Source organism: Orycteropus afer, unplaced genomic scaffold (genome assembly GCF_000298275.1).
Source record: "Orycteropus afer afer isolate SDZICR_OR568_19922 unplaced genomic scaffold, OryAfe1.0 scaffold00051, whole genome shotgun sequence".
Classification (NCBI taxonomy): domain Eukaryota; kingdom Metazoa; phylum Chordata; class Mammalia; order Tubulidentata; family Orycteropodidae; genus Orycteropus; species Orycteropus afer.
The window spans coordinates 5,479,933-5,506,895 of NW_006921638.1; the positions used below are offsets into that span (position 1 = coordinate 5,479,933).

The 26,963-nt window shown below is 36.3% G+C and overlaps 1 protein-coding gene across 1 annotated transcript in view; it reads right to left on the reverse strand.

Moving 5' to 3' along the window:
• BAZ1A (bromodomain adjacent to zinc finger domain 1A) overlaps window positions 1–26,963 on the reverse strand; it is a 140,892-nt gene that overhangs the window by 11,583 nt on the left and 102,346 nt on the right. Inside the window, 13 exon segments of the mRNA XM_007938586.2 lie at window positions 3,433–3,575; window positions 4,910–5,385; window positions 6,987–7,213; window positions 7,306–7,553; window positions 13,399–13,547; window positions 14,638–14,792; window positions 15,370–15,533; window positions 16,496–17,083; window positions 17,941–18,065; window positions 21,690–21,803; window positions 23,671–23,836; window positions 25,431–25,655; window positions 25,781–25,876. Of these exon segments, the coding sequence (XP_007936777.1) occupies window positions 3,433–3,575; window positions 4,910–5,385; window positions 6,987–7,213; window positions 7,306–7,553; window positions 13,399–13,547; window positions 14,638–14,792; window positions 15,370–15,533; window positions 16,496–17,083; window positions 17,941–18,065; window positions 21,690–21,803; window positions 23,671–23,836; window positions 25,431–25,655; window positions 25,781–25,876 (2,876 nt within the window).

The following is a 26,963-nucleotide window of genomic DNA, read 5'->3' on the forward strand; positions in this document are numbered from 1 at the left end:
TGCATTGTAAATTTTGGTCAATGACATGAGACAAGGTGTATGTGAACTGCTGTATGAAAAGTGAATTTACTCTGTAAATCTTCACCCAAATCCAAATAAAATTTTTTTTTTAAAAAAAGATCAAAGATATCTCCTTGAAGACCAAGATGCACCTAACCCAAGCCATAGTATTTTCAATCACCTCATATGCATGTGAGAGCTGGACACTGAATAAGGAAGACTGAAGAAAAGTTGATGCTTTTGTGTTGTGGTGCTGGCAAAGAATGTTAAAAGTACCATGGACTGCTAAAAGAACTAATCTGTCTTGGAAGAAGTGCAGCTGGAATGCTCCTTGGAAGCAAGAATGGCCAGACTTCATCTCACCTACTTTGGTTATGTTGTCAGAAGGACCATTCTCTGGAAAAGGATGTCATGCTTGGTAAAGTGGAGGGTCAACAAAAGAGAGGAAGGCCCTCAACAAGATGGATTCATATGGTGGCTGCAGAGATGGGCTCAGGTACAGTAGGATTTGTGAGGTTGGCATAGGACCAGGCAGTGTTTTGTTCTGTTGTACATAAGGTTGCATGAGTTGGAGACGACTTGATGGCACATAACAAGTGTCTTCTTTGCTTTGATCACCTTTTGCTAAACTCTCCCTTACTGTGTACTGCCTTTCCCTTCACCCAAGTTAATACGTGTCTGCTATCTAGTTAGTGATTTCTTTTCTCTTTCCCTCCCATCCCCAGTAACCATCAAAGAATGTTTCTTTCTGTGTGTAACCTTTAACTTTTTATAATTGTGGTCTCATATTTTTCCTTTTGTGATTGACTTATTTCACTCAGCATAATGTCCTCCAGGTTCAGCCATGTTGTGACATGTTTAGCGGAATCATTGTCATTCTTTAACGTTGTGTACTATATGCCATTGTGTATATGTACCATTGTTTGTTTATCCATTCATCTCTTGATGGGCACTTAGGTTTTTATTTTGTTGCTATTAGGAATAACACTGTGATAATGCTATGATGTATAGGTGTGCATATAACTATTCATGTCATGGCTCTTATTTCTCTAGAATGTGAGTTCCAGTCTCTCCACACCATCACCAGTTTTTTTTTTTTTTTTTTGATCATTACTATTATTGCCACGGTTAGAGGATATCTCCTTGTTGTTTTCATTTGCATCACCCCACTCAGCAATGATCACTAGCATCTCTTCATGTATTTGTTAGCAGCCTGAATGTCTTTGAAGTGTCTATTCATATCCTTTGCCCATTTTAAAATTGGACCGTTTGTCTTATTGTTGTTGACTTATTGATGTTTCCTATAAATTTTATGTTGTTGTTGTTATGTGCCGTCGAGTTGGACCTGACTCATAGCGACCCTTCCTTAGGTTGCTGAGGCAGTATCACTATGGAAGTAGTATAGGATGCTACTGGAGATTTTATTTATGTTGTTGCCAAAATTTTTTTCCCAGTCTGTTAGATTCTCTTTTTCACTCTTTGGAGAAGTCTTTTGATGCGTTTAAGTGTTTAATTTATAGGAGATTCCTTATTATGATTTGAATCTATGGTATATATTTAACCAATTAAATGGTTTACAATAAATTTCAAAGCAGAATTGAGTCACTCTTTCATTCAAAAACCTCCACCCACACACTGGCAAGTGAGGCTCTTCATAATCTAGTTGTCTGAATTTCTCTAATACATTCTATGCTTCAGTCAAATTATCTGCTATTCTCTATATTCTTTTTCCTGCAATGAACTTATTCCATTTCTCAGTTTTGAAATTCTACTTTTCTTCAATGACCAGTGGGGGTGTAGTAAATTACTCAGTGTGGCTTTTCTACCCATAAGTCTTTGTAAACTCAGTGGTGGAATGAGCAACTGAGGAGCTCCTGATTGTAAATGTTATCCACCTGGGGTATTTCTGTTGGGTGTGGCACAACACAATGTTCTGGGAGGCTCACTCTCTCTCAGGTGCTTAGAACTCTGATATTATGATTGGTTGGTTTGGCCACTCTGCTGACCTCAAAAGTAGGCCTCCTAGAGGCAGAACTCTCTTTCTGACAGCTGGTTGAGGAAGATGTGCTGCTGAAAGAAACACGTGCTCCTGAGACGCATGCTGCTGGGAAAGAGATACAAGAGACATGCATTGCTGAATGAGACACCAAGGGACACGCACTGCCGAGAGAGAGACTGTGAGAGACTGTTGGCTGAGGGACAGTGGGCTGGGAGAGAGACTGAGTATTTTTTTTCTGAACTTGAATTGTAGCCTGGTGCTTCCCTAATAAATTCTGTAATCTGTGGGTTCTGTGTGGCCACTGGAGTGAATTATTGAACCCAGGAGGAGAGGTGGTACGTGCTTTGGGAGGAAGGGCTGGAGGAAGGTGGCATGTCTGGCCTCACAGAGATAAGCCTTGGGCTGCTGATAGTGATTCTGTCTGCCTCTTGTGGGGTTACAGGAGGTCAGGAGATGTGGCCTCCTTGCCTTTTTAGCACCAGTCCAAATAGTTCTTCCATAAAAAAACTTGCCAATTCCTGTTATTCCCCTCCTCTGAAAAGCTCAAATCAATCTCCTTTACTTCTATAACACCATTATAACTTCTATTGTAGTGCCACAGACTTTCTATTTCTGTTATACACACCATATTCTACCATACATAAATAAATAAGTATAGCATCATCATTTCATATCTCTTAGCTGGGAGCTCTGGTGGCACAGTGCCTAAGGCATTTGACTGCTAACCAGAAGGCTGGTGGTTCAAACTCACCAGCCACTCCTCAGAAGAAAGGACTGGGCAATCTATTTCTGTAGAGATACCACCTTGGAAACCCAAGGAGGGGTCCTATGAGTCGGGAATGACTTGACGGCAGTGAGTTTGGTTTGGTTTTTAAGCTAGGATAGCCATCCTTGTTATCTAATACAAGAGTACTTAACTTACTCAGAGTGTGGCCTCTGGACCAGCATTGTCAGCATCATATGAGGACTTGTCAGAAATGTAAGTGGTTGGTTATCATCACAGAGCCAGTGAATCAGAAACTCTGGAGTAGGGCCCAGCAATCTGCATTTTAACAAGCCCTTCAGGTAATTCTGATGCTTGCGGAAGTTGGAGATCCACTGTTTTATGTAATTTAAATACCATTTACATAACATACATACCATTAATGTCACTCCAAGTTATTAGATAATAACTCTATTAATTAACATTCATTACACAGAATAAAAACATTGAGGTTATTTCAACACACTCATCATTTATAAAAATCAATCACAGGATTAGAAGGGACTGGGGAGACTATGCTGTATAATCTTATTTTTTCCAATAAAGGAACCAACCTTCCAAGTTTTTTTTTTTTTTTTTTTTTTAAGTAGACAGTAAATAAAATTTGGACTACTTCAAAGTTGTCATGTGAACTAAATCAGATACATCTTATAAAGTCTAATAATATTACCTGAATTTTAGAAACCAGTTTCAAAAAAGGCCAACTGTCATCATGCCGTACCAATTCAACAATAAGCTGTTCAAAAGCTGACAATTCATGAACTCCTCCCTGTCGACCTGAACTCCTTCGATTCAGTGTTACAGGGGATGATTCTGAGAAAATAATTAAAGCATTTCAGGTGAAAACAAAGGAAATTATCACCACATGCTAAACTGAGCATGTAAATACAAACCAAACAGAAAAGAGATACTTTATACACTGAGATGTGATCAAACTGAGCTTACTTTCTGAGAAATACAAACGTCTGAATCAATTATTACTTCCTTTTTGACCTTAAAAATTTCCAATTCTGTATTTCAAATACTATATGATCCCACTTACATGAAATATCTAGAATAGGCAAATACATAGAGAACAAAGTTTATTAGTGGTTATGAGGGGTAAGCAGAAGGGAGGGGGAGAGGAGGGAGAATCACTGTTTAAGCAGCACTGAGTATCTGTTAATGGTGATGGAAAATCTGGCAAAGGATACAGGCGATGGTTGCAAATCATTGATCAATATCATCAATATCGATGTTACTGAATTGTACATTTTTGTGAAATAACTAAGCTTTATTACTACTGACTTTTTTAAAGAAGAGGTAAGACTGAAGAGATAAAGAGTGGATAAAGAGGTAAGATTACTATAAATAGTAATTATCAGAAATTTAAAATACTAAGCCAAAACCAGTTGTCATGAAGTTGATTCCAACTCATGGTGAGCTCACGTGCATCAGAGTAGAACTACGCTCCATCAAGTTTTCAATGGCTAAGTTTTTCAGAAGTAGATTATCAGGCCTTTTTTCTGAGGAACCTCTGGGTACACCTGAACCACCAAGCTCTCAGTCAGCAACCAAGGATGTTAACAGTTTGTGCCACACAGAGAGACTCTAGCTGGTGATTATCCTCTAAAGGTATTACAACCTCTACCCCTACCCACTCTCCCCCCGCAAAAAAAAAAAAATTTTTTTAAGTAGATCATATGGGATGGGAACTCTACCAAATAACCTAATGTAGCTTGTCTAGATGATGTATGTTTTGAGGGAGGCAAAGATGGAAGGGAATGAAATGATTTACAATGTATTATATGGAGAATGGTAAAAAAATCAGCCAAACAGCTCGATTAAAACCAGAACACTGTTTGCATTTTTCTGCTATACTAGTACAGAGACTTCTCAGGGGGAAGTCCTGGTGATCTGCTCCCATAAAGATTATAGCCTAAAAATCCCTATGGAGCAGTTCTACTCTGTCACATGAAGTCACTATGAGAGGGAATCTACTTGAAGGCACCCAACAACAATGAATATTACGCTTCATGACAGATTGCTCCTATTACTCTGTGTATCTGATCCTCTGTGTAAATGATCCTAAGTATCTCATCATTAAGTCTTTCCAAATTCTTAAATTTTCCTATGTAAGAAATAGTTGAAATTAGACTTCTTTATACCTGTACACTGTCTTTTTCTGCCTCTTCTTCTGGATTCACTATCTTGGAGAGAAAGATGTGGATCAACGTTTAAAGATCTTGACGGTTCACTTGACTTTGTGGCAATGACTCTGAAGTTAGGGAAGTTGGGACTATTTTCTGGTGTATCAGTAACACTTTTCTTGCTTCTGCGTTTTCTATGAGGACTAAGTAGTTCTACAAATACATCTGTTTGCAGTGGGCCATGACTCTGGCGAGTAGTGCGACTGGCAATTCTTAAAGATTTAGTTCCTGTAGGAGGAGCAGATTTGATCTTTCTTAAGCTTCTACCAGTAGAAGTAGTCTTAGAGGAAACAATTGTTTTGGGTGTATTCTGCTGACTCCTTGACATGTATCTCCCAGGATTGTGCCGCTGGCCACGGCTTGAGAAAGAAGAGTTAAGTCTCCCTCTTGTTTTAATTGGCAGATTAACTTGTGGTCTTCCTCGTTTTGGTTGGCTGTAAGTATTAGAAAACACAATTATTGTACAGCGCAATGGTGAACATATTATTACTTCTGTTCTCCTTGTTCTACCATAGATCCAATGAGTTCAACATAAATTACTTTTCTATATTACTAAGACTTATCCTATACCCAATTCTTTTCACTTAGAGCCAACAATTTTTCATCCAATTAAAATCTAAAATGTGCTTCTACATATTTCTTTTAATTATAAAGAGAATATTAATATTTTCTTGATAACCCCAGGATATCATCATGAAAATCAAGCACTAAATTATGATAAACTAACTAACATCCTTAGAAGAACCACTAATGATGGTTGGACCTAGTCAGTCATGTTGAAAACAACTATAAGGGTAAGGAACTAATAATCTTAAAGTGCTTAAAAAACTTGTCTCCTTCTGCTACAGATGACCATCACTTTTCATTACCAATGAGGTAACCCACAGTTTCAGCCAATGATTGCCACTGCAGTAGAGCTTGAACCTATGGTTCCTGAATACCAAGCCAAGAACCTCTTTGTCTTCGAATTCTTACTGTAAAATACAAAACTAGGTTCAATCTTTTAACTGCCTTTAACTTGTGGACAAGAATGAAACAACCTCAATCAGTCTCTTTTTATCCATCTCCCCTCATACTTGGACTTCCAGGTTACACAGAATATTTGCAATAATTTTCCAAATGCTTTTTCATTTTTATGCTCAACACAATACTGCCCTCACAAGCTATAGGGAAGATGGCTCTTGCTTGTTGGTATTGTATGGGGTGGTCCTCTCTTTATTCTCTTTAAACTATAGTATTTCTAAGATGCCCTTGCTTGACATTCATTTTCCTTATTTCACGTGAATGTAGTTCAAATGTTTAAAAATACATGAAAAAAGGGTGGCAGTGAGAATGAAGAGAACACTGTAACTTGTTCTGGGATAATTGGCTATGGTCAGGCCTGCTGACAGAAAACTCCCAGCAGATATAAATGAAAATCATCTCATCCCTGAAATGAAGGAACAAATAAGGGGAGACTATCCCATTGCTGCCATAGCAGGAACATCCAGGCTTGTTCAAACTCATTAAGTCTGGGTAACATAGTTGCTACATTGCAGAATACATGGTTATATCATAGTGTGGAAGTTGTTTTTGGGTGCTGATATGGTAGGAATATGAAAATACAGTGTGCTTCCTGTTGTATACTTTCTCTGTGGACAAGCAAGATCATCATTATTTGGATTTACCTCTTTAAGAAAGCCAGAGAGTCAATGGGAAGCTGAACTCATCTTTATCTCATGAATATCTTTTGTACTGTGTATTTGCTACTTTATGAATAAACATAAGTAAAATCAACCCTGATATGGATCTAAGCTAGCATTCCTGTCCAAACACGAATTCACACCAGATTCTGTTATTTGACTAAGCTCACATAGGTACTATACTCCCTTGGAAATAATTACAATTGTTTGTAAAAGATGAAGTAAGAGTAACTCTAGTTCATTATATTATATATCATTTAAACAAATTACTGACTCCAAGTATTCCATTTGTATTGAATAGTTAAGACTGTCTAGTTAAGACTTAATTCATTTTATTGCATATTCAGACTTACCTGATTTCTTCTTCTTCTTGAGAGTCATATTCATCTTGTTCTACCCCATACTCTTCCTCCTCACTTTGACTCTCTTCTTCATCATCATCAACTTCATCATCTTCACCTTCCATATGGTCTTCCATCTCTTCATCACTTTCCAAAGATGGTCTCTGTCTAGAGGAGAGTCGTCTAGAACGCTGCTTTGGCCGACATTCTGGACAAAACCAATCTCCTTCAGGAACAGTCTGACAAATCACATAAGTGATCACTAATCATCTATCACTTAAAATCTCAGCATCTCAATTTTAATCTGAGTATCAGAAGAAGTAAAAAATACCTTGAGCTTTGGTCGAACACAATAGGTATGATGACCTCGGTCACAGCCATCACAAAGTACCATGCTTTCAGCATCACCCTTTTTTCGGCATATCTTGCAGCGAGCATTCAGTATAGATTTAGACCATATGACACTACGATCCAAGGTGGAGAGGTGAAGAAAGACTTGGGATAGACTAGCAGAAGAAAGGAGAGACTCTCTCCAACGGTCCAGGACTGTTTTATAAGAACGCCCACTATCACTGGCATCTTAAATGAAAAGGAAAATAATTAAAGTTTCTTGGTAAACCCTAGACATCTCTGAAAACTATTTTCTTGGTAGTTTAGATTTTATAGTTCTTCTAATATTTAACACGAAGACTGCTGATACTGGAAACCACCTCAGAGCAAAATATTTGCTAAGCTACATCTAGTTTATGACATAAGGAATTACTTAAATCTATAAAGGAAATGGTTGGGGATTTTCAATACTTAAGAGAATTAATAATTTAGGCAGTATGATTTCAATCCAGTCTTTGTATCAAATCTTTATCTAATTAGAAAACTGGCTACGTATTGTTCAAGTCAGATATTATTCATTTGTTACTTCTTCATTTTCAGATAAAACATGGACTACTCTCTCATTTAAATAATGATATACTAGATTTCTTTTGGGGATTATGAAAATACTGTGAAACTAGACAGTGGTGATGGTTTCATAATGTGATTGTACTAAAAGCCACTGAATTGTACTAATTAAAAGGGTTAAGTTTATGGTATCTGAATTGTACCTCAATAATGTTATTAATAAAAATCAACCATGCTTAAAAGCCAACTATTATCTTTTAGCTCTAAGATATTTAAAAATTGAGGTAAATAAAACTCCCAAAAAGAGATTTTCAGTACTGATGTTTATATAGAAATATCTGAAGCCCCGCCATTAACATTATCCTTTTGTCTTCTGAGCTAAAAAATTTAGTCATTTGACCATATGTCATGTGTAAAATGATGGATGGAAAACACAATGGATGTGTTAAGTGGTTCTTCTGACAAAATGAGGAAAAATATTAGAATGCAGCCCAGACATTATTTTTCCTTTTTATGTTTTTAAGATGAAGCTTTTGTAGATTTTGTATTTAATCCAATCTGACAATCTCTAACTTTTAATTGGAGAATGCAGTCCATTTAGATGCATGAGATTTATTTCTGCCCTCTTAATTTGCACTTTCTACCTATCTTATTTTTTTCATATAAGGCTTCATGAAAAGTTCTAGGACTTCCAGGGAAGGAGGCAACAAAAATTTCTAGGTTCAAAGGTCACAAAGAAATCTTTCTGGATACGTCAAGGGTGTTCTTGTTGGTAATGGCAAGACATAAGGTTGCAAAGGTCAATGAAGAGTAAAAGAAAAGGACAAATTATGAAAAACTTAGAAGTCCGTTTGAATGGTTTCAACTCAAAGGTTATTGAAACACTCTGGGTTTTGGTCAAACAGATGTTTTAAGAAATTACACTGATGGTACTTTAAGGTCCAATTCTTATCCCACCCACACTTCTAAATGTTCTAGTCCATAATGGATGCTCACATTTTTCTATTTTCATATGGCACTGAAATAAGGATAAAAACAGTATATACAACTGACTCTGCTTTTCTATAATTGTTTTCTTATCTTAAACTTTGCTGCTGCTTCAACTCTCTTATACATCTCTCAGTGGCAGAAAATGTCTTGTTTCTCTTTTTCTTCCATTAAGCTAACATGGATAAATTCTTTTAAGAGATCACTAATTTAAAAGGATTTTACTAATGTAGAATAACGGTAGAGTTTCATTGTCAAATACTACACTGGGCAATTTCATACTTTCCATGGCCTGTATGTAGTAATGCATGTGATCATGGCAGATAGGCTTCTCTAGGGGACAAAATATGGAGAATTTCTGCCCTGTAAGTTTCCTTACACTATAAAAGCAACCCCCCCAAAAAAGGGGGGGTATATAAATAGTAGATGCAAAATAAGTAAACATAAATTCCTTTGGTGTTCATTCTTTTTACTCACAGCTAAGTATATTAAGAGAGCTCTGGTGGCATAGTGCCTAAGGTATTTGACTGCTAACCAGAAGGCTGGCAGTTCAAACCACCAGCCACTTCTCAGAAGGAAGGCTGGACAATCTACTTCCGTAGTGATACCACCTCAGAAACCCAAGGACGGGTCGCTATGTGTTGGATCCAAATTGACGGCAGTGAGTTTTTTAAGTATATTAACATTCATCAATGTCTACTTTTTGTACTCCAGGTAAAGGAATTTGGTTAGCTGAGGTGTGAAATATACAAAGGAAAACTTTAGTTAGATAATACTGTTTTTTAAGCTTGTCCCCAATTCCATTCTCTTCTAAAAAATTAAATCCAAGGTTCCCCTTTAAAAGCTAAATATGCAAATCAGTATTCAACAATACAGATAATAAAATCGTAATTCTTTAAAAAGACAAAAGATACATTTCTTTGAAAAGTTAAAAATTTACCATCTCTCATACTAGATTGATCGTCCTCTCTCTTTTTCTTGTCCTTTTTCTTTCTATCTCCCTTTTGATCTTTATTTATTTCAGTGTTACCTAATTTCAAATTAATAAAGTTAGTTTAAACATTTTTTCATAGCTTAAGGGTTTAACCATAACCATGCCTTTATAAATGATGAAATTATTAACCTAAAGAAACAATTCTCACATATTTTACCTTATCTAATTAACTGAAATGTTGTCTTCCACAAATTTAAGAATCCTAGTTTTACCAATGTGATTAGTTACTAAAAATAAAGGGGATATGTCAGGGAAAGTAGAAAGTAATTAGAATTTCTGTTTATTCATTTTTCAAGAAACGGAAATAACCCAAAGCTAGGAAAATATATATAATGCTTAATGTGCTATGTTGAAAATTATCTGATAAAAAATTACCAATATGTATTGTAGTTCACATTCACATAGTGGAACATCCTCTTGTCTTCCAAAGATATTCTTGATTACCTTACTCCAAATATTTAGACTATCTTAACCCCCCAGAGACACCACTATCTCCCATTGTTTTATTCAAAATAGACCTTCCAAAGGCTTGAAAACAAAACAGAGCTATATGTCAGCTGTTCTATTAGCTTTTTAGATGGCAGTGGTAGATGGTAACACCCATATTACAAATGATCAACATCAATGACTTTGACCAACATTTACTACCAATGTAAGTGAGACAAGTTGAACTTTTTTTTACTTAGTTTTCAAAATCTTAAAATAATTTCTTTTATTTCTCTCATGGGAAATGATTGTTCTTTAACATTGCTATATACAAACCACCATAAAGGAACACTGTTGATTCTCAGTTTTCCTATCACCTAATAGATATAAGGAGCTTTGGTGGCATAGTGGGTAATACATTTGGCTGTAACCAGAAGGTTGATGGTTCAAACCTACCAGCTGCTCCACAGGAGGAAGATGAGGGAATCTATATCCATCAAGATTTACAGCATTGGAAATCCAGTGGGGGTAACTGTGAGTTGGAATTGACTCAATGACAGTGGGTCGGTTCTTATTTTTTTGGTAGTTACAAGCTATAACATCTCCCGGTGTTAACTTTTTACCTTTGTTTAAATATTTAATAAAAGGCATAGATGAAAATACAGACACAGTGAACAATCAATTTTATTTTTTTCTCTTGAACCTATAAACACCTTTGATGGCAATTTTGTTGTTATTCTTAGGTGCTGTTTAGTCATTCCAACTCATAGTGACCCTATATACAACAGAATGAAAACCTGTTCGTTCTGAATGAAAACTGGTTCTGTTATACATACAACAGAACTAAGACTTGTTTTGTTGTACATATGGTTGCTATGAGTTGGAATGGACTTGACACCACCAGACAAGAAAATTGCAATCAAAGTTGTTTATAAATTCAAGAGAAAAAAGGCTTGCAATTACAGAAATGGAAAATCAGCAGAATTGTGTTTTTTTCCTTACCCTTGGAAGATTCTAAGGTTAATGAGAAGCAGTATTTTACATTTCAAAGAGCTGTATGATTTATAAATACCTTTTAACTGAAATTTTAATGCAAAGAACTGTAGATTCTGATGCAGTTGTAAAAAATACAGAGAGATCCCTCGTACACCTAATTTGATTTTGACAAAGAACAAACTAAGAATTTTAAGACTGGGAAATAAAGAAGAGTGATACAGTAAATACCAACTCTAATAATATCTCTGTGAGCTGTGATCATATGTATTTTATATCTCACATATGGTACTTTCAATGTAAAATGTGAGTTATTAAAGTCATGGTACAATTGTCAGTTAATAAAGATATAAATAGACTTAAAGCATGAATGAGATAATGGCCACAAACTTAAAAATAAAAATAGTCATTTTACAAAAATATGTTCACAATACTACAAAATTGCTCAGATTGCATAATCTGTTTATGAAAACTATGTATGTTCTTATGTTCTTACTATTCAACAAGGTTAATATTCAAGTAATTATTTAAGGAATTAAGTTTAAAAGTTGTTTTCCAATGAGTCCAGAAAGATATAGCCTGAAAAAAAATTCTTTAGTATACCACTATTGAGGTAGTTTATAAATTCAGCACCTCATAAAGACAACAGGAAAGTAGGGGTAGTTATGACATCAAAGTTGATTTGTATGTGAAACACCTGTTTTCCCAAAAGACATGAGGATTAGGTTCATGGATTAATTATTAATAGCCTACTAATTTCTTAAGTTGCGAAACGTGATACTATAGTACATTTCTATTATCTTAACAATCTCAAAGAGCTCTCTTTTTGAGCATTTATTTCCTTAGCTATGTTCCCTTTAACAGTTGGTATTTCTGATTTAGCTCTTACTATATAGCGTTCTGGTAGCATAGTGCCTAAGGCACTTGACTGTTAACCAGAAGGCTGGCAGTTCAAACCCACCAGCCACTCCTCAGAAGGAAGGTGGGGCAATCTACTATCCGTAGTGATACTGCCTCAGAAACCCAAGGAGGGGTCACTATGAGTCGGTCCGACTCCACAGCACATAACAATAACAACAACAATATAGCCTTTGTCACAAGGAGCCCTGCTGGCAATGGTTAAGCTCTTGGCTTCTGACAGAACCTACTAGCTGCTCTGTAAGAGAAAAGACCTGGGAATCTGTTCCCATGAAGATTTCAGCTTAGGAAACCCTATGGGGCAGTTCTACCCTGTCCTATAGGGTTGCTGTAAGTTGGAATGAACTCGATGGCACACAGTAACAGCACACAGTGCTTGGAGTCCTGGGGTGGCACAAATGGTTAAACATTCAATTACTGGCCGAAAGACTGGCAGTTTAAGCCAACCTGGAGGCACCAAGGAAGTAAGGCCTGGTGATCTTCCTCTGAAAGGTCACAGCCTCGAGAACCCTAAGAAATGCAGTTCTATTCTAAAAATGTGCGGTTGCCATGAGTCGGAAATGACTGTGGCAACTAACAACGACATAAAGTGCTCAGGTTAGTGACCTATGTTATTAAACCATACTCCTACTGGTGGGCATTTAAGTTGCTTCTTTGGGGTTTTATTTTAGATGACTGTTTTAAAAAAAAACCAAAACCTTTTATGCATTGTTATTTAATTATTCAAGATCTGGATAGTCATAGTTTTGGTAATCTATCTTTTGAAAACTCTTCACAATAGAGATAGAAAATGTTACATATATAAAAGCAACTTGTTAAAAAAAAATTGGCATTTCTTTCTCAACACAACAAGGAAGGTCTAAGCACATCCTGTAAGCATTTAGTGAATGAACTACAGGCATTTAAGGAACAAACAAAAAATGTTTAGAACACAAACTATGAGGTTGACATAGCAAATGCCTGCAAAAAAAAATCTAGAATGAATTTTGAAAAATGGTACTTATGCAGTTCTTAAAAAAACAAATCTCAATGAAAGAACTCCTATTTTTAAATGAATACACAACCTGAAGTTATTTCTACTTTGTTTTTATAAACGCCAAATGAAGACAATTAGTTTATGATGGTCAACAAAATACTATTAATTAAAGGGCAATTTCAAAACTATTTAAGACATAATAGTAATATTTTGAAATAAAAACAGATCCTTACCAAGTGGAGATTTTAGAAAACGCCTCTCAATGCCCTGCTCTATTTGAAACAGTGCCATTGCCAGATAATGAACCACGTTGCTCACTGACTGCGGTGTACTTGCACTAGTTGAGACGGTACTTGGAGTTTCTGTTTTTATCCCCAAAAGTCTGCAATCAAAACCATAAAAAGTTTATGATATTAAACTATTAGGTGAAACTTGAACCTACTAATTCATTCAAATGCACCTGTGTAAGAAAGTTTCCTCTCAATCTCAAGGAGCTCTCAGAAGCTAGTAAGGAAAGAAGATAAATATATGAATGAAGAGCTAAACTAAGTATGAATAAAGTAGAAAGACAGAAGGGAAAATATTCATATAGGAAGACAGAAGGCCAAATATTTGGAGGAAGGAAGGTGGATGAGGCAAGTCTTTGGGGAAAGGTTTTAGGGAGGTGAAATTGTAATGGGTCTAAACGGCTAAGCGTCTCAGCTTATCTCTATTTTCTTTTGCTTCAAGCTTTACTGAGTAGGACACTATGACTACATTCTAACTAGTTCACTAGCCTCCAATTTTGCTTCCTCTGTGGTAAATCACACTGCAGCTGAAATGATCATTTAAAGCTGCAAACCCTTTCACTCAAAACCTTTGCACAGGGCATGGTCTTCCCTCCCAGGCTTATTATATTTTTTCTACCGTCAGGTCTTAGCATCACATTTACTTCCTCTAGCACTTTCTTCACTGTCTTCCATGGTAGTATGCATTCTATATTCATTTCTATTGGAGCCCTTACCCTGTTTTACAATTGCTAGCTTAATGCCTCTACACCACTAAATTATAAACTCCTTAATGGGATATATAATTCAAAACAACCCTGAAAAAGTAAAACTATCTTCAGATACAGATTCTGATTAAGTTTAAATATTTAAGTCTACCACAATTTAGTTAAGTTTTCCTACAGAGGAGAAAAATGGATAATATAAAGTTACTTTCTGAAATTAATAAAAAGGTTTAAAACCTTACTAAAAAGCAAACCCTCAAAAAACTATCATTATCCTACTGAGTTTTAGGCTCCCTTAGGATGAAGTAGAGTAAGAGAGATTCTGAGGTTTAGAAAATCATCATTTCAGTGGTTACAGTGGTTACAAATATTAAAGCCTCACATTAAGTTTTTAAAACAGTTTTTTAAGATAAAGACATATACTTAAATAAAGAAACATACTCTAAAAAGACTTATAAATAAGTGGGGGGAAAATGGTTACCTGTCTTTCACTATGACCTTTGCTTGTGAATCGATTTCCATCTCTTCTATATCTTCATTCACAGTTTTAATGATCCCATTTTCCTTGTTTTCCTCACTTAACAGCTCATACCGTCCACTTTCTAAGGCTGATCTCCAGATGTGTCGATCTGTAACCTGTAAATAAATCCAAATTTACTAACCCTAAAAAAAAAATGGTATATGTTGCTCCTAAGAGGTATTATTAGGTTCAATGAACATATGAAAAATTCATTCTAGAGCTGATTTTCTAGAATTCTAGAGCAGACTAAGAACAAAAAAGGAATCTAAAAATAAGGTTACTAATTGGACAATATGGAATTCACTCACTTGTAGATAAAAGCTTTAAAACCTTACTCAAAATCTATAAAGAGAAATCATAAGCAATTTTAAGATTGGTTATCTGATAGTAGCAAAAATGTGAGATAGCAATAAAATGAACAGAACACACAGATCAAGTATGAATTACTTAGAGATTAATATTAAAAAGGTCAATTATGTTCATTCAATTCCGCCTAAGAAAGCACAGAGTCATATAGTATATTTTAAAAAGATTTCTATCCATATATAACATTTTAATACAGAGGAATAAACTTAAATTTTAAAAATTAAAAAAAAAAATCATTCCTTGGTTTTTATTTAAAATACATATGCCTGCCTCTATAGAAAAAATACAACCAAAATTCTGAACCAAGCAAATTAAGCAGGTACAAACCTTGACTGCCCCTAATGTTCCTTGGTAGATTCTGTCTTCAATGTCCAAAAGAAAATCTCTAAGCCTCAACTCAAGCTGCCTTTCTGCAGACATCTGCGATGTATCATATGAACTGGAAGATCTTCCCCGACTACACACAGGTTTGCTATCAGTTTGAGATTTGTCTGAAATAATAATCAAATACCTTTATTATGATTTTCCTATTAAAAAATACAGTTACCTCACATGACTGTTATGATGCTGAGATAATGATTATAAAAGCACTTTGTAAAACCTCAAGTGTTCCCCTCCAACAAAAAGTGAAGTCCTATGAAGTTTCAACTCATCAATTTCATTTGGTGTAGATAAGAAATAACATTTTAAAATAAATAAAAAATAAAGCAGTCATGATAAGCCCCTACATTTAAGCATTTCTCTAGAAAATGTGATTTAGTAATATAAAAATTTACACCTAAAAATGCCTTACCGCTTTCTCTTATCAATGGACCAGACATCAAGTGGGAAATGCTGCTACTGGATCTGTCCTTATGGCCCATTTCCAAAGAAGTGATCTCTAAACTTATTCCTGGACCCCTAGCCAAAACCCTTAATAAGTAACCCCGTTCACTATCACACTACCAAAACTGATGGTAGCCTTACAGCTTTGGGCATTCAGAGTCTACTAATCAAAGAATCAGGAGATCAGGAAGAGTATGTATCTCCTCACACTGTCAGATGTATCCCTCAGAATGCAAACAGAACTCAACACAGAATCTAGAGAACCTTGTTTCTATAAAGAAATATATTCCCAAACTCTAACTTGCAAACTTTGAGAGCATGGTCCAAAGAAAGATAAAGTGTTTTAAATATATCTAATAGTTTGAAAGAAATGGTAAATCTTCAATGACCAGACACTTCTTGTTAGCTACCACTGAGTCAATTTAGCCTCATGGTGACCCTATGTGTGCAGGGCAGAATTTCACTTTATGATCTCCAGGCCTAACTTCCAAGGCACCCCTGGGTGGGTTTGAACTGCCAACTTTTCAGTTAGTAGCTGAAGGCATATAACCATTTATGCCACTCAGGGACTCCTGACCACAGACCACAGGGAGAAAAATAAGGAAAACAATTTTCAGTGAATATTTACCTGAAAAATGAAATTTCTCTTCAGAAAAATGAGCTAGCTGTGCACATATTCTGCTTTTCTCTTGTAATAAAGTTTCCTTTAAGGCACTTTCTCTATATCCTCTAGAATTAAGAGCTTCGATAAGCTGGTCTAGCTGTTCACAAGAACTATAAAAGCACCATCGATTTGGCTTATGCACTGGTTTTGGCAGCCGCACAGAGTCATTACATGGACCTTGCTCAATGGTGGAGGTAGATTCAGACTCTTCAGTTTTAGTGGATACCTGAGACTCATGAGACTGTGCATTGTTCTGAAATGATGAAGGGCGAGGCAACAGCATATCTTCAGTGAGGCCAGAATAATCCTCTTCAATGAACAATCCAGGAATAGAAGGGAAAATCCAGTATCGCCTATACATGCGGTCACGGCCCAAAGGAAAGATATTGGTACAGGCTATGGCACTCTGAATTTTCTCTAAGAGTTCTTTCTCTTTTCGACAGTGTTCCTGTTTCAAAGCTTCTTCCTCAACAGCAGTAAAAGGCTCTATTGTTACACAGTTGGTCTCTTCTTGCCTTGTAAATTCTTTAAATCCATTTTGTGCCCTTTTCCCTATAACTGAAATAACACCTATCATCATCATATTTTTAATTTTCATTAAAAAAAAATTTAAGATACAAAGCGATCTCAAATTACTATGTTACTAAATAATGAATACACAAATTTAAGGTCCACACAAAATCTGTGATCTCTATAATGGAGAGTATGGCAGAGTTAGTTATCCTGCAACATTCATTCAGTCCTTCCTGTAAAGCAGGGGTCAGCAAACTTCTGTAAAAAGCCAGGTAGTTATTACTTCAGGCTTTGTGGGCCATATGGACTCACCATAACTAATCAATTTTGCACTGTGGTGCAAAAGCAGCCATAGATATGTAAATGAACAAGTACAGCTGTATTCAATGACTTTATTTATGAACAAAAGATATTTGAGTCATGAAACAAAATGTGTATGAACTGTTGAATGGAAAACAAATTTGCTCTGTAAACTTTCACCCAAATCACAAAAGTTTAAAAAAATATATATTGAATTTCTTATCATTTTCATATGCCAGCAAATATTTTCTTTTGATTTTTTTCCCCAACCATTCAAAAATATAAAATACATTTTTAGTTTATGGGTTGTACAAAAACAACTGGTGGGCAATGTTTGGCTCACAAGCTGTAAGAGTTTACTAACCCCTACTCAAAAGTAACAGAAATTCTGTGATAAAGATCTTATCATAAATGCACAAATATGACTTCCTAACGCCATTGATAACAAAATGTTCACCATTTAAAAAACTTATCACTGCTGTGAATTAGGCATTTAAAAAACCTAAAAGCATGCCCTGGAATCATAGATGGAATAGCTGAGCAATGCCTTATAATGAAAAATGAACAAACATGCACTAAAGACATTTCAGTAGTACCCCTTCTGCTTCTTTTATGTGATCCTGGGTCGTCTTCATCTTCAGTGACCATATCTTGATCTAGTTCCTTTTGCTCTATTTCTTTGCTCTCAGTGCTAGTGTCAAAATATTCTTTTTCTTCTTCCCTTAAGGATAAGAAGATTACATTAATTAACCAAAATATAATTTATTCATCAAATATTTATTGTCTGACTATGAAATACCAGGCATTATACTTAGGAAGAGGAGCTCTGGTAGTGCTGTGGTTAAAGCATTGGCCTGTTAACCAAAAGGTCAATGGTTTGAACCCACCAGCTGCTCTGTGGGAGAGAAATGAGGCAGTCTGCTTCCATAAAGATTTACAGCCTTGGAAACCCTATGGGACAGTCCTACTCTGTCCTATAGGCTCACTATGAGTTGGAATTGACTTGATGGCAGTGGTTTTTTATATTTTTCCTAATGCTTAGGAAGTAATGAACAATATGGACACAATCCCTGATGACACAGGGTTTATGGTCTGGTAGAGAAAACAGATTATCATGGTAATTGCATAAACCATGATAAAATTAAAATATGTAGTAAAGTACTAAAAAAGGGAAGTTCAAGGTACATTTAATGAGAACCAAATCTCTAGTCTCAGAATGAAGAAAAGCTTATTTGAGGAAGTGTCATTTAAATATTTTAGTACATTTTCATCAACCTAAAATGAAACTACATACCCACTAGCAGTCACTTCCCATTCACTACTCCTTCCCATGACCTTAAACACCAAAAACCAAACTAACTGCCACTGAGTTGATTCCAAGTCACAGTGACTACACAGGATGAACAGAACTGCCACGCAGGGTTTCCTGGCTGTAACTCTTTGTGGAAGCAGACTGCCTCATCCTTTTCCCAGGAGTGGCTGGTAGGTTTAAACCATCGACCTTCTGGTTAGCAGCTGAATATCTTCACCACGCTCTTCCAGAGCACCTTTCTCCTGGCCTTACGCAACCACTAAATTACATTCTGTTTCTATGGTTTTCCCTATTCTATATATTTCATAGAAACAGAATCATGTAATATGTGACCTTTTGTATCTGGCTTCATTCAGTTAGCATTATATTTTTAAGGTCATCTATGTTACAGTATGTTATCAGAACATCATTCTATTTTATTGCTGATTAATATTCTGCTTTATGGATACAACATTTTGTTTATCCATTCATCTGCTAATGGATATTTAGGTTATTTCTACTTTTGGCTACTATAAATAATGTTGCTATAAACATTTGTGTACAAATATTGTGAGTATGTGTTTTCATTTCTCTTGGGTATACATACATGCAGGAGTAGAACTGCTAGGTCACATGAACATATGGTTTAACTGTTTGAAAAACTGCCAAATTTTTTTAAACAGCTGGACCATTTCACATTATCACCAGCAATGTATGAGATTTCCAATTTCTCCACTTTCTTGCCAACATGTGTTACTGCCTTTTTAAATTATAGGCATCTTTTTTGGTGGGTTTGAAGTAGCTCATTGGGTTTTGACTTTTGTATTTTCCTAAAGACAATGAGATTGAGCATATTTTTATGTGCTTATTGGTCATATGAAAGGAGCTCTGGTGGCATAGTGGTTAAAGTGCTTGGCAGTAACTGAAAAGTCAGTGGTTCAAACACACCAGGCTACCCTGTGGGACAAAGATGTGACAGTGTAATTTTGTAAAGATTTATAACCTTAGAAACCCTATGGACAGTTCTATTCTGTCCTTTAGGATAGCAAACAAGTTAGAATTGACTTGATTGCAGTGTTTTTTTTTTTTTTTTTAATTGGCCATTTGTATATCTTCTTTGAAGAAATGTCTAATTAAATCCCTTGCTCATTTTTGTTTGTTTGTTTGGTTATCTGTCCTTTTATTGCGTTTTAGGACTTCTTTATATATTCTGGATACTATATTCATATTAGATCTGATTTTCAAATATTTTCTCCCATTTACTGGGTTGTCTTAGTTTCTTGATATGTCCTTTGAAGCCAAAGTTTTTAATTTTGATGCCATTCAATTGAAATATTTTGTCTTTGGTTGGTTGTGCTTTAGGTGTCATATCTATTATTTTTTCCTAAGGTATCAAATTCGATTTTTAAAAGTATTGCTGCTGAACATACAAGATATGTTGCTGTTAGTTACCATTAAGTTGATTCCAACTCATGGCAACCCCCCATTATGTGCAGAGTAGAACAGCTTCATAGCTTTCAAAACTGTGACCGTTCAGAAGCCAACTGCCAGGCCTATCTCCTGAGGTGCTTCTGGGAAGGTTCCACCTGCTAACCTTTTGGTTAACAGTTGGGCACTTAACCATTTGCCCCACCCAGGGACTCAGATAATATAGCTGTTTCAACCTTGTGACCTATGATCTTAAAATTTATTAGGTATTTTACATGCATGTATAATCAAATGTCAATATACTAATTTTGGAATACTGCTATTTCTGGACCCTTCATTATAGAATTTCTGCAAAGATTATTTCTGTTAAATTTGAATATGGTTTTCCATCTACCAGTGTGGAAAAACATCCTACTTGTTTTCATAGCCAACTCTCCCAGTCCAAATATTTCAAAATGCAATAAAATATTTAGGCAGTCACTAAATTAGTTAAGCTTCTGCCCTATACCCTCTATCAAGACCTCCAATCTCATCCTTAATCAGTAAGGCCCAGAGGAATTCTGTGAAACACAGTGTATATACCTGGGATGGTGGTGTTACTGTTGGGGGAGATAAACTATCAATATTATTAAATTAATGCTATTAAATTACTGGTTGAAAATAGCCTATTGAACTTTTGTTAGAAAATTATAATTTATAATGTTAATACTGGGAGCTCTGGTAGCATAGTGGCTAAAGCACTTGACTGCTAACCAGAAGGCTGGCGGTTCAAACCCACCAGCCACTCCTTGGAAGGAAGGTTGGGCAATCCTACTTCTGACTCGACGGCACATAACAACACAACAACAACGTTAATACTATGGGAAAGAGTTCTGGATTCCTTAAAAGTAGCATGAAACAAAATTTCTTTAACATAACACATATACATTCAAAAAATGTCATTTTGTTGTTGTTAGGTGCCATTAGGTCAGCTTCCATATACATAGAGACCGTACGTACAGCAGAATGAAACATTGCCCAGTCCAACACCATCCTCACAATCCTTGCTTTCATTGAGCCCTTTATTGCACCCACTGTGTCAATCCACCTCGTTGAGGGTTTTCCCCTTTTTTTGCTGACTCTACCAAGCATACTATATACTCTTCCCCAGGAACTGGTTCCTTTTGACAACATGACCGAAGTAGGTAAGATGAAGTCAGGCCCTTCTTGCCTGTAAGGAGCATTCTGGATGTACTTCTTCCAGGAGAGATTGGTTCTGAAGATTGTCATAATCAGTATCAATTCCACAGGTTCACTAACAATTACTATGTACCTATAGAAAGGAACTCTGGTGGCATAGTGCCTAAGGCATTAGACTGCTAGCCAAAAAGTTGGCAGTTCAAACCTACCAGCCGCTCCGTGAAAGGAGGACAGGGCAATCTATTTCCATAAAGATTTACTGCTTTGGAAAACCAACAGGGGTCACTATGAGTCTAGATTTACTAGATGGATATGAGTTTGGTTTAATTGAAGACTGCTTTTCTAAAATTTTGAAAGTATTTTAGAGTTCAAGGTGCCTGACTTTATTCTTTATGTATGTTAACATGAATAAATAAAGCCAGATACGCAGTGTAATTTAAACCATACCCGACAGATACATCTGCAGTTGAATTTCTTCGCTTGTCTTCCTTTAGTTTTTCTAGTTTCTCTTTCAGTTTTTGTTCTTGCTCCTTAAGTTTTTCTTCCTTTCTTTTACGAATTCTAAAAATTAAGAATGAGGATATTGCTGACTATTTGATGCATGGACATTTTAGTATAAAGTTATGGAAAGTGCTCCAGACATCATCACAAAGCCATAATATAGTAGTAATCAATTCCTAACTTTCCCCTAGATTTTCTTTAGTAAATAAACACATAAAACAAAGTATTTGCCATTTTAACATTTTTCAAATGTACAATTCACTGACACTAATTATGTTCATCATGTTGTGGAAATAACACCACTGTCTGTTCCTAAATTTTTCTATTACCCTTAATAGAAGCTCAGTGCCCCTAAACAATGACTTTTACCCCCCTCCTTCTCAACCCTTCTGGGTAACCTGTAATAAACTTTGGTCTCTATACATTTGTCTGTACTAGATATTTCGTGTAAATGGAATCATACAGTATGTGTCTTTTTGTGACTAATTTCACTCAGCATAATGTTTTAAGGTTCATTCATGTTGTAGTATGTACCAAGACTTCATTTCCATTATATAAATATATACCGACTCTTCACTTATCGACAAACTCATCATCTGCCATTTTGCATTTACAATAGTAAAAAAATCTACTATTTCACTCTTTCGTGCATTAACAATGCATGTCTGGCAGTAACGATTGTTGAGCTCCCTGATGAGGTCCCTGATTGGCAGATCCTATGTGCATATAGAAAGGAAGATTGCATTGCACAGTATTTCACTGCCCAGGAGAGAGGGTATGATCTCCTACAGTCCTCCTTGAGGACAAAGGGGCCTGGAACTGGGGCAGTGGTAGCCAGTGTTCTGTAGGTAGAACACCTTTGGGACCTGGGAGGAAATGGGACTCTGGTCTGGTCCCAGCTCCCAGCTCCCAGCCCTGAGGAGTAGTAGGGGCAGGCGGGGCTGTGGTAGAAGGATCCCTGACACAGGATACTTGAGTACTGTGTCCAGGACCTGAGACCACGTCAGCTGACTGGTACCTGTGCAGCCCCATACTATCCTTGAAACTTCCTCCTGGTGGGCATAGGTGAAGGTGGGGTAGGCTACCTGGGGTTGAAGTGGGGTCAGTGGGTGATAAGCAAGTGGCAGCTGCAGTTTAAGGTCAAGGACAGAGGCCAGGGCTGAATGTCATTACCTCAGAGGAAGCTATGGATTGTCAATTTTCATGGGGACACAGGGTCCCCAAAAAGAGCCAAGGGATGCTTGGGAAGGGGCTGGTGGGGCAGGAAGTGTGCATCCCCCTGTGGTATCCAGACCCTCCTGCCTGAAGACAGAGCCCTTTGTCCTCAATAAAGCCATCAAAAGAATGTTTGGGAACTCTTGAGGGGATGAGCTGGAGCCACTCATCCTGAAAATATGGTGAGAGCAGGAGAGGGAAAGAACCCCAGGGACAGGGAGTGGGGTGGCATTTGGGCCACCTTGGCTTTGGAAGACTGAGTGGCCCTCCCCTGTGCATGGTAGTAGGGGTTGAGCTCTCCTGGGGCAACATGGGGAAGGGGTAGGCACTGATGGCAAGTGACCTCAGCAGGGGCCCAGCAGGATTTTCACAGGTAAAGGGGTGAGGTGATGTGGTCATCCTACATTTTCATATAATGCTGATTTTTGCATAACAATCCAGTCTTTGGAATCTCATCAAGTCAGTAAGCAAGGAGTGGGTGTACATCATGGTTTGTTTATCCACTCACCTGCCATTTCCATCTTTTGGCTATTGTGACTAGTGTTGCAATGAACATTGGAATACATGAATTTATAACTTCTTAGTTAAGCCATCAAACACCAGCATGAGCCAATGCCACATTACAGCACAATGTGAAACCACATTATAGCACAATGTAGTTTTGTTGTTAAATAAATAGCTCTTATTAGCATGACAGACTAAATATTCTTACCTGGCAGCTGCTTCTTCCCTCTCTTTTCGATGTTGTTCTGCTTTTAACTCTCGAAACTCCTGCTTTGCCTGTCGTAATATATCAACATAGTCTTCAATGAAATCCCTTGTAGAAACTAGAGTCAGTAGCTTCCCACAGAGAGCATGAAGTATCTTCATTTTTTCCTCTGTCAAAAAATTGGTAAATAACTTTGAAAAATTTTAATTTGTGGTTCAATGTAAAAATATATAATAAGGATAAATCTCTCATGGTTAAACATGTCAGTGGTATAGCTTACAGAAAAAGCAACTCTGAGTCCTATTTAACAGCTCTGTGATATACAAGACATTTTTAAATACTAATAACTACCTTGGGAGCTCTGGTAGCATAGTGGCTAAGGCACTTGACTGCTAACCAGAAGGCTGGTGGTTCAAACCCACCAGCCACTTCTCAGAAGGAAGGTTGGGCAATCCTACTTCTGTAGTGATACTGCCTCGGAAACCCAAGGAAGGGTAGCTATGAGTCGGGTCCGACTTGACAGCACATAACAACAACAACAACAACAATAACTACCTTACATACTAGTTAAATGGACAAGATTAGACTTAATTACAAATAATTATTTTTCAAGTTTTAATTTTTAGGCTCGTGCATAAAGTTCAAATCAAAGTGAAATTACAACCACATGAATTTTTTAAAAATTGTGACAGGCAAACTGCTACTCTGAAAAGACTACGCACAACAACAACACCATAAATTATAAACACAATTTAACTGTAACGTTAGGAATCCCTGCGTGGTGCGCTTGACCACCAGCCAAAGATTGGTGGTTTGAACCCACTCAGAGATGCCTTGGGAGCAGGACCGACGATCTGCTTCTGAAAGGTCATGGCCTGGAAAACCCTATAGAGCAGTTCTACTCTACACACTTAGGGTCACCATGAGTTGGAAATTGGTAACTAACAACAATAACATACAAATGTTAGGAATTAAGGTATTTTATCATTGTAAGTTTTCTTTTAAAAGTATATTACATTAAACTGTATCTGTACATTAATATTTTTTAATTTAAAAGAAGTAAAAAAAAATTACTTCATCTTAAGTTTATACAGTTTCTCATACCTTGAACATTTATTCAAACAAATGTCAGAATTTACCAGCTACAATTTAAACTTCGAGAGCTCTGGTAGCATAGTGCCTAAGACATTTGACCGCTAACCAGAAGGCTGGCGGTTCAAACCCACCAGCCACTCCTCGGAAGGAACGTTGGGCAATCTACTTCGGTAGTGATACCGCCTAAGAAACCCCAAGAGGGTTCGCTATGAGTTGGGTCCGGCTTGATGGCAGTGAGTTTTTTAATTTAAACTTCTGGTATACTAATGAATAAAAAGAAGAGAAAGGTAACAATTCTCACTTATTCAAGACTTAGTAAATGCAGAGAAGCAGACTAACATCAAATTTTAAAATAGCAGAAAATACAAATTTAAAAGAGAAAAAAAGAATAAAAGTTAATGAATAACAAGAGAAGTTCAAATTTAGGTCAACATTTGTATTCAAGAATTTTTTTCAAGACTGCTTTCCCTTAAAAGTGATTATTATCTAAATTTTTTAAAAAAAATTTTTATTGTGATTTGGGTAAAATTTTATTTTACAAAGCAGATGTGTTTCACATGCAACAGTTCATACAGATATCATCTACAATTTTTTGTGGTCAGCTGGCTTGCTTTTCTGAGTGGAAGATGGTAGGAAGTGTTACACAAATACCAACTTGCAAAGTTTACCTGGTGTCAAATCATACACTGAAGTGCTTGACAGCTTCTTCACTAGACTGGGATTGCTCAAGCGAAGCTCCATACAAGCATCATCTGTAGCATCAAATCCTCCTCGTTTTTGATATCTGTACTTTGCATTTGCTGATGTTACATCAGCTCCTGAAGCTAAGATGTGCAGTCTGAGAATTTCAGAAAGAGTGCAGCTATCAAGATCCAAGCTTTTCAAACTGCAGCCTATAGTTGTTAAAAATGAAACAGTTATTTGCAGTATAAACAATTACTCAGCAATGTAAAATGTACCTTTATAAAATTAAAAATAAAAAGCTGAACAACAACAAAAAAATAAAACCCACACATACCCTGGTGTAACTGTGGCCATGCAGCTGCCAAAGATGCAACTGCAGACAGTGCAGATTTTGTGGGGTCTGCATCTTCATCCAAAGCCTCTGTTAAATCTTTAAGGAAATAAATACTTTATTCTAGTGCAAATCAAAGCTTCAGTGTTTGGGAATAATGCCCTTTTAAAATGATGAAAGACAGCAAAGAGCTTAACATTCAGGAACCTCAAAAGAATCAACAGCTTAACATTCAGGAACCTCAAAAGAATCAATTATGTACAACAAGCATTTTTCACATTCTGCCTAGCCTCCACCTAAAGCTATAATCCTGTAACATGTACTACAAACTAACATTTTCCTTACTTAATTTCCAAGTTACCAGCAACATGCACACATTCCAAAAAAATGATAAAACCCACTTTAGAATTAAAATCAACCCCCCTCACACAATATAACCTTAGAAAAATTTACTTTGAAAATCAGAATCTATTTTAAGATAACTAATCTTTCATTAAGATTTTAAGATTGAATTGTACATAACAAAGCATAGGTTATAATAACCACAAAATCAGCACAGAAAAACAGCTAAAAGAACTATAAAGGCAGCATTGCTGTCACTCAATCACTGACTTACCTTCTTCTCTAAAATTTCCTGTTTTTATTTTGAAAATTCTCCAATCCAAGAAACAATGAGATTTCCTTTTATTTTCTAAAATTAATTGTTTTAGCTTTGAAAACACTGTTTATCTTATAAATAGGACCAAAACAGCAAATCTACTGGCACAAATGTATTTAAAACATTAGTATACAGATTATTGCTAATTATAATACATAAGATTAATAGAAAAATATTAGTCCTAAAACTGTTATGAAAAACCTTAAGCTTACAAAAATAAATCTGTTGTATCACAGTAGACAACTCCCGACTAAAAGTCAGACAGTCTCATCTGAGGTTAGCCAGTACCTACTTATATAGCCTTTAATAAGTCACTTCACTGGCATTTATTCTTTTTAAAGGAATGGGTTGGTCTATGTTGGCAGTTTTCCCATTTTTCAAACCAAATATTTCTTATAAGACCAATATAAAAGATATAAAGGATGCCCTTCTTAAAGTGGGGAAGAGAGATAAGCATCCTGCCTATTCACCCTTCCAACTCCCATTCAGTGGCACAAAGGGACTTGAAGGGCTCCAAAGCCTAGAGTT